At 45.5% G+C, this 9460-nt stretch overlaps 1 protein-coding gene across 1 annotated transcript in view; it reads left to right on the top strand.

Annotated features, from left to right (window-relative positions):
- Nucleotides 1-955: 955 nt before the first annotated feature.
- LOC100164670 (zinc finger SWIM domain-containing protein 5) overlaps nt 956-9460 on the top strand; it is a 62642-nt gene continuing 54137 nt past the window's right edge. The window contains exon 1 of the mRNA XM_001952573.5: nt 956-1962. Coding sequence (XP_001952608.2) covers nt 1554-1962 — 409 coding nt within the window. The 5' untranslated portion in view covers nt 956-1553. The remainder of the gene's footprint in view (nt 1963-9460) is intronic.

The following is a 9460-nucleotide window of genomic DNA, read 5'->3' as shown; positions in this document are numbered from 1 at the left end:
TGCCATTGCCCGTTCGTAGCGAATAATCATAATAATAATGTATTTTATTTGTGTTAAAAAATATATTTTATTATTTTAGTTATCCGCCGGTGGTTGTAACGACAGCTCAGCAGATCAAACGTTCGGGCGCAGGTCGGTTAAACGGAATTCTCCGTGCCAAAACTCACGGTCTTTGTGTTCCGGAGCGGCGCCGGCGGTGGGTAAACGGCGTAAAAGCTATAATCCCGTTCACAGGTGTTTTCGACTAGTGTCGTTGCATCGTCATCGACGGCGGTTACACACTTTTGGTTACACTAAGTGACGACGACGACGACGACGTTGTTACAGTAAATTTTTCACTTTCTACGAAATGAATGGACGAAACGGACAGGAAGAAAACGAAAAGTGATATTTTTACAGTATAACGCAACGATGACGGTGAACGCCGAACGGGGCCGAGGAGCCGCCGAAATACCGAAGAATCGGTTCATTTCGGACACGGTGATATTTTTGATCGGTGGCAGCGGTGGCCGAGTCGGCGGGAGTCACGCAGCGGCGCTGTTGTCATGCCGCCGACGCCGCCTCGGCACTCGGCGGACGGTGTGCGGCCGAGTGGAGGCGGCGAATGATAATTACATTATCGCGTACGTGGAAAAAGGGGAAAAAAATGCCGTCGGGGACGAATATCGTCTCACACGCATAAAAATAATTATTATATCGATTTCGATATCGATTGTGCTTGGACGGGCGCGATGTATCGATAGTGGTAACCGCGTGCCATTCGCGGTGTGCACTCCCGCACGCAATCACACGCACACACACACACACACACATACAACATACATACATAAACATACGATCACACGCACACACACACACACACACACACACACGATCGCCGCGGCGCGCGCTGCGACCGCGACGCGGAGGGGAACGTCAACGGCGAGCCGCCACCACTGCCACCGCCGCCGCCGTGGCCGTTCAGTGTTCAACGAGATACGGGCGCGGCCAGTTCGTCGTTACGGTTGTGCGTGTGTGTGTGCGGCGTGTGCGTGCGTGTATATGTATATAATATAATATAATATCATTATTTTATTCTTCGCCGTCGTCGTCGTCGTCGCCGCCGCCGCGCGTGTGTGTCCATCGTACCGTATCGTGTTTTTGTGTGTGCGCGCAATGTGTACGTTAAGTAATATTTTTTCGTCGTAAAAAAATTACGATTCGCAAATTTTTTCTCGATATTTTCCGATAATTTTTTTTTCCCGTCGCCATCCCGCCGAGTGCGTGTCCGGTTTTCGTTTCCCGTGTGCCGACGATAGTGTCGTCCGCGTGGACCGCCGAGTCCCTCCCGGGTCGTAATCCTCTGTGCGCCGCGCTCTCTCGCCGCCGCCGTCGTCTTGCCACTGTGTATGCGTACGTGTGATGCGTGTCCGCCGAATCGCCGCCGGAGCCGTCGTTGTAGTCAGCAACAGAAGCAGCAGCAGCAACAGCGTAAGCCGCCGCGTCACCAACAAAAACAGCGACAATAGCAGCGGTCACCGCCGTCGTCGTAGTAACGTCGTAGCGTCGTAGCGATGGCGTCGTGCAAACGGCCGTGTTGTAGCCGCGGCGCTGGCGTGTCCAACAAGCGGCCGTGCTGCAGGGACGGCGGCGTGGACGGTGCGTCAACGTCGTCGTCGGCCGGAGGGTCGGCGACGCTCCGGTCGCCCGACTCTCTGTTGGACATCACCGCCCGGATTGTGGCCGAGAACATACCGTTCCAGCGGATCGAGGAACGGTACAGCCGCATACCGGAACCGGTGCAGCGGCAGATCATCTATTGGTCGTTTCCGCGCAATGAGCGCGACATATTCATGTACTCGTCCCTGATACGCGTGTCACAGGCCAGCTCATCTTCTCAAAACTCCGAACAGAGCAACCTGTCGTTTTATAAAGGACTTAAGCTCCTGGAGACCGGGTGCGTGGACCGGGTGCTGCAAGTCGGTGAGTACAAACTCTACAATCCATATATTATGTAAAATATCGAAAATAGGTCGATAAATCAAAACTTTAGCCATCCATTATAAGATAACAAGCGCATCGTCGTGATTGATTCACAAGTCACCTGCACGGTGGTCGCCGCAGATAGACCGCCCCCGCGTCCTTGGCGTATCAAATAGTCTAGCTCTACGTCGGCGGGGGCGGAAAAACAGACACGGGTGTCCGATCACGGTCGTCCGTATATAAAAAATCATCAATGTGTAACGCGATCGTTTGGTGTATACTTTTTTTTAATGTTTTTCGCAAGGGGTGCGTATATAATAGTATAGCGACGGTATAGAGTAGCACATAAGAGTAGTAGGACTGATGAGGAGGATGGTCGACGACGGCTGCGGTTCGCGGGTTAAACGGCCGCCGCGAGAGGGAGGCGGTGGTGTGTGTGTGTGTGCGCGTCGTCGTCGTCGTATAATATATACACATACGTATTATATACATAGATATGTATTATACGTGTGGGGGATACACACGCACCCGCGTCATATTGATCTAATAGCCGACGGAATTATGTAAAATGCATGCGGGGCACGTCCGGGGAAATTCAACCCCGCCGTGGAGGACCTCATTTCAAATTCTTATTAGCCGCTTCTCTATCGCTCGCTCTCTCTCTTTTTCTATCTTATATTTCTTACTCTCTCACCCTCCGGCCATTTGTCCTCCTCGCGTTCAAACAATAATAATGAATATAATTGTGTGCACAACCAGCGACGAAAAATCGGTAAACGGCGAACGCGCGCGCGATACCCGCGAGTCGTGTGACGTGTGCTGGTCGCTGTCGCACGCGTATTTTTATTCGTCACGATGATAATAGTAATAATACGATCGTCGTCGATGGGAAGCGCGGCCACCGTCGCCGCGGCCACACCACCGCCGCCGGCTCTTCCACCACCACCAGGTGTTCCGGCGGATATGCATTATTCAAAAGCGCGTTTCGATCGGTTGGGGGGGTGGGAGAGGAGGGAAACGTCGATACACATAGGCGCGCGCGGTAATTATTATTATCGGGCCTCCTCCAGCTCGCCATCGCGTTTCCCCCCGATCACAGCTCATTCGCTCCCATCCTCCCGAGAATACGAATTAAAATAAATTACAATAACTAATATAAAATATTTTTCGTTTTTAAATATTTATACAAGTACGTCGTTAATTCTGCAAACCGGCCGCCGCCGACTGTATATTCATGAAAATGCTAATGTGAAAATGTGGTCTATTATTATTATTATTATTATTATTATTACGTCGTCATCGTAATCATTTTGCTACAGTAGTCTCCGACGCGTTTCACACACACGCACACGTCACACGCCGCTCCGGGCGCAAGTGTGACGTGTGCGTGTAGAAAGTATTATTATCATTATATTAAATCTGCCGAATTGGGAAAATATCTCGACGACCACCACCGCGTGAGGGACGAGCAACAACCTCTCATAAAGGAGCGCGTAGTATTATTATTTGGACGTCGGCCAAATGCGCGTGGAAAAATCTCGCAGGATTGCCGCCGGTCGAGTTTAACCGGCACGGTCAGTCCCGTACGTGGCCCGCCGCGCGCCGCGTGGTCAACGGCGAAGGCCGCTGCCGCCTCGGGCTGCGAACGGATTTCAGGAATTTTCGGTATGCATCATGACGATTTCTCGACCGTCGCCGTAGCCTATCGTACCGTTTCCCATTAGATGCTCGCCGGTCCGATTGTCTTTCCGGAAGCCGTCACGACAAATATTCGTGTTTTTCCGAGTACCATAGTTGTAGGTACCTCCTACTTGTAAATACTTTTATTATTATATACCATTATACTTATTTCATTTATCTATTAACAATTCTCAATAAAACTGATTGATATTTGATGATAACTGTGTTATGGTTAGGTTAACACATATTGTGTGTTCAGAATTTCAGATACACAATTTTAATCGACCGCAGTCCGTCTCTGATGATATTTTTCAATAAGTCGTCTCTATCTATTCACTGCCAATTGGCAAGACTCTTGTCCCGTCATTTACTCCGTCATGAAGGTTTGAGGGGGCCCCCGCTCGTCACATACTTGAATAATGCGTTAGAAGAGGGCCTTGGATGACCGTCATCGTGTAGTTGTGTACCAGCAGTATAATGCAGAGTAGGATGACCGCGTAGGAGCCCGTATACGCGACATAATGAGTTTTATTATCAATAGAAGGCATATTATATATTGTTATACAATACTATAATAGTATAGTTTGAATCGCTCCTCTTATCCGACGGGATTGACAATATTAAAACCAATGAATTAGCGAAAAATCCAAGGGAAACATACGCTATACACAATGGGAGAGTTTGACGTTTTCGCCATTTCATCATTATAATATTACACCCTCGTCAGTATTAAAATTTTCTCAACGTATCGAGCCCGTGACTGTGTTTGCTGCTGCTGAATGCTGATACGCGACGACTGGACGTGTACAGTTCTTATTACGATTAATATTAGACCTTTTTTTCGCCCTCCTCGGCTAAACCTGAACAAATATTTTTCCCTGCGCACATATAGTCTCTCTTGCAGCACAGCACTCCACCGCTGCCGCCACGCTGCCACTAGAGGGTTCTCCTTTTATTATCTTTGCCCAAAAACAAACAATTGGCGTCATCGCGTTTCCAATATAACAATAGTCACGCACATATATATATATAGTAACTCACTTGGGTATTGTATGCTGCCACTGCCACGACAAACAAAAGTTTGAATTATCATTTTATCATTATTATTATTATTATTATTATTATTTCGACATGCGTGCCCTGCGACGTAACCATCAGTTTGTATGTTCATCATTCGTGTGTATTGATCCAGATCGCAACATCAATAAAATAAATTGTGTAGGTATTAAATATGAAATAATCGAGAAAATTGAACAGCTGTGCGCTGCTGATAACCACCACCTCCATGTGGTCACCGCCCAGGTCGTCGGCATTTAAAAAGAACGACACACCAGTGATTGACCACAAAACAATAACAATTAACGAGATAAACAGTGCAAGGCGGTCGCCATACGCAGCTGTTGCTCCGTAATACCTCGATCACGTGATCTGACTCGTACCACTATCGGACTTCCAAGTTCGTATGACTATATAGTTGATTTTCACTCGTATAATTTGACACGTACGATTTTTTTTTTGCATGAATTGGATTTGCATCAATGTATATTTTCTTGGTTAATGTACATTCAGAATAATTTTGCAATCTATATTTTATTTTTACCTACGATTGGCCTAATTATTTTTTATTCAACTATACAACAAATTACGTGCAGCAGCGTGCAATACACCAGCGGTTACTATTTATTTTCGCTTTAGTCGTTATCGAAAAAAAAAAAATTTCTTGCTTCGTCGGCAACCCTTTCTTTATCATAAAGGTTAGATTTAAAAAAAAAAAATTAATCTATCATCTTTGCACATCCCGCGAAACGTGTTTTTTTCCGTTTGCAAACAAGATGGCGTCGTGTCGGACAAAGAATCAGTTTTGTGTTTCTCAAAAAGGGATTTCATACGTGCTGTTACAGCAGCGGCAGCTGAACGAAAGAATAAAATACGGCCAGTATAATATTATTATGTGTGTTGTATAGGAAGTCTATTATACGACCAAAATACGAAACCTTACATTATATTGTTTCTTATGATACACGCGACAGGGTGGTGTTGAATAACTCACGTCGGACGTGTAATTATTGTGCTGGAGGCGGTATGGATACGCCGGGACTATCAGCTTTTACACTCACACACATAGGTACTCACGTTCGTTGACGGGATGTGTATAATATAATATTGAAACTAAATAAAACGTATCCTTGTGTTGTCGTGATCGACTCGTATAAACCGAGACATCGATCAGATCTACACGTAAATCGATTTATTGTCAAATCGTCGTTGTTGCAAGCGGTTCGACAATACGGCGTGTGTATTATAAATTTATATCTACAGCATAGGTTCTAAGGGTGGACGATTGATCGTCATCCATTCCTTGGCGCTCGTACGTAATAATAAATTATTATTTTCAATATACAGTTTTTACTTTTTACCTATGGTTTCCGAATAATACGAAATTGTTGTGTGGGGTGCGGCGGTCGACGACGATTTTGGCAGTCGCGCCATGTGCAGTGTGCGCACAGGGAGAGAAGAGTTGAGTGCGAGAGAGGTAAGAGCCGAACAAATCGAACGCGCCGCCGGGGCCAATATTCGCGCAGCAAACGTCTTTCCTCACTCCTCCTTTATATGTACGCCACTGCCTACTACACCATTGTCCGTCCCTATCGCCACCCCACGCGACGACGAACCCTATTGTTTTCGCTCTATGGCCAACACCCTCGTCGACGATTGTGTGGGGGCTGTTGCCGAAGACGCCGATTTTATCGACGCTGCGTGTGAAATATTTGTTATTTATTTTACCGAGGGAGCAGACCGTCAGTCTTTACCTCACAAAAACCGTTTTTACGTACATTTCTTTTCTCCCGAAATTCGAAAGGTATCCACGACGCCGTCGGCCGTACGAGTGAGAGAATGGAGAGAGAAATAAAACCAATTTCCTTCGGAGACGACCCTCGGTCCTCCACGCATCGACGTCATTAACCACATGGGTTCAAAAATGCGGTTTTAGCAGATGGAATAACGCCGTCGCGGCGGCAGCGACTGTCATGTATGTAACAGTCGTTATTTGTTATAGATCGAACTTGCGAAACCCGAAGAATTGAGTGATATATTTTCTAAGGACTGCCGGACATAATCTAACCGAGAAATCTATACCGGCGTCCGCCACCGAGCGGTGCGGTCTCGACGGGTTCCAAGTGGTTTCCGTGCGGCAGCTGACTGCAGTATTAAATACACTCACATACACCTGGCCATCGCTCTATCTCAGGGGTGCTCAAAATCGCGAAAAAACGATTCGACTGAAATCGTCGTTTGGGCCGAGGTCTAACAAGTCGAAAAGATTTCGTCGTCGGCGAAAAGAAGAGTGGCGGTGGTCGAGGGGTCGTGTCCGAGGCGCGGGGTGGATAAGGGGGCATCGCGTCGACCATCGGTGGGAGTGAAGAGCACACGGCTATTAAGGAAAACGCCGCCGCCACCGCGTCGTGTATAAGCAGCCCTTCTCGTCGCCGCCGCCCACCCTTTCCCTCAAAACCGCTCGCGCTCTCTCGGTAACGTTCCGATCGGCAACGTGGCAACCACTCGGCGGCGGCGGCGACGACTACACACGCACGCGCACACACACGCACTGTACTACTACTACAACAACACTACTATTATTACTACTACTACTACTACTACTACTAATATTACTACTACAATTACTATTACTACTACTACAGTACTACTACTACTATTAATACTATTAATATTTACTACTACCACACATCTACACGGACAGCGGTCGGTCGGCTTTTGCGTGCGCGCGCGTGTAAGGACGCCGGGGGGCGCGCGTACGGACACACACTCGCGCGCCGGCGGGTGGCGTACCCCGTCCACGAAAACGAGATTGGAATTACACAAACACACACGCACACACACGCATTAGCGGGCGCACTCGCACGCGGTTCAGAGAACGCGTTTCAGGGGCGGCAGCAGCAGCAGCAGCAGACGCCGCCGCCGCTTGCTCCTCCTCTTCCCGTTAACCGCGTGCGTGCGTAATCTCTCGCCGCCGCCATCCTCTCTCCCCTCCACCGATAGTCGGACTCGTCTCTTTTATTATTATTATTATTACGGTGTGTGGTGGTACGCTCTCGCACACATACACACGAAACCGTCTCGCACACACTGGCACGCGGGCGGCACCGGTCGCGGCAACACATGTCCAGGCGTGAGTATAATATCATACAGAGCGCCTCGAAAGACAACCGACCAGTCTTGACTATTTCGTTTCTGTTTACACTCCGGCGTGCCTCCGACCACCGTGTATACACGACGGCGCACCGTTTATAAATTATGAACGAAATATTATATTATCGTACGCGTACGTTACCTATAGTACGATCGTCGACGGCGACCGCGACGCAAACTAACCAAGACCATACGAAAATAACGCAAACAAATGAAAACTCGTTTCGTTTTTCTCGCGACGATAACCAGTCCTCGTCGTATGGGCGACGTCGTATATTTTATTATTGTACGCTTTATCTAGGTTAAATTATATATTATTATGACGGCGACATCGCCGCCAATACACATGATGGGACGATTTCTGAAATAAAACGGGAGAGACCGTTCGTTACATCGGGTATTTCGTCGTCGTTCTTGCTCGGCCAATTCCGCAATTAGTTTCGCTTCAAGTCTACGCCGCGATACGATCCAAATAAACTCGAAATACCGTCCAAACATACGTCATATATCATTGACGAAATAGTTTAAAGTTTTGTACTTTTGTAAGAACGAATCCGCAAACTGCGTGTGCAGAAGTTTGAAAAATATTATTCTATCAAGAGTCAAGACAAAAAAATGTATCCTATCTTACCTACCTAACATTTTTTTTGATATACGTGGCTTATATAATTTCTCAAGTCTTCACTTGGGTAATTGTAATTTGTCACCGGACCTAGGACGGTTTAAGGTTCTCTTTAAATAATATCATGTTATAGCGAAAACATTTTTTCCAATAAATATACATTAGGTACACAAAAATTAAATCTGAAAGTACCTAACACCTAATTCCACTAAAGCACACAATTTCAAAATCTTTCATATTTTTTTTTCATTTATTCTTATACTATATTGAATATACACAATAATTGCGCATTAAGCATAATATGTGATTATCTTGTGGAATTGAAATAAATATAATTAAATTATAACTAATACACATTTTTAGTCGAAGTAGTATCGTATTTTTTCCATATTCTTTACTCTTCAAGTACCTACCTATACGCATAAGCGCAACTAGGGGGGGGCTGGAGGGGCTTAGCCCCCCCAAAACTTGTAATAGCCCCCGCAAAATAAATTATTCATTTGTTTCAAAATATTAATACATTTTTAAAAATTTAACTGTATTTCTTACTTTTTTTTGGAGGGGGGGAGGGGGGAAATGTAATTATCTAATTTTTATTTAAACCTTACAATTATTTTATATTTTCTATAATCTATGATAAATATGGTAAATATCATTAGCTGTATATGGCTGTATTTGTTTGAAGAAAACGATTTATGTCGGTTTATTGTTAAGATTATTATACATAATTTTAATGAACATGCACTAAACTTAAGTATAGAAACAGTGAATTGCGAAATAAAATACCCGGAAAAAAATCCCTGAACCTAGGAAAAATAACCTCTAGACTACAATGTTACTGACAACTAGGCACATGAAATTGATTGATCAATTATTTTTTAAAAGTTAATTAGTGTAACAAATTTCATATTATTATTATTTAATTACAACTATACTATTATACTTATTGGTAGTATGGAGTACCTACTTTTCATTAAAAAAATTAAA

Source organism: Acyrthosiphon pisum, chromosome A3 (genome assembly GCF_005508785.2).
Source record: "Acyrthosiphon pisum isolate AL4f chromosome A3, pea_aphid_22Mar2018_4r6ur, whole genome shotgun sequence".
In the NCBI taxonomy this organism is placed as follows: domain Eukaryota; kingdom Metazoa; phylum Arthropoda; class Insecta; order Hemiptera; family Aphididae; genus Acyrthosiphon; species Acyrthosiphon pisum.
The sequence above is the reverse complement of the archived record's forward strand: the minus strand, read 5'-3'. Positions and strand labels throughout refer to the sequence as shown.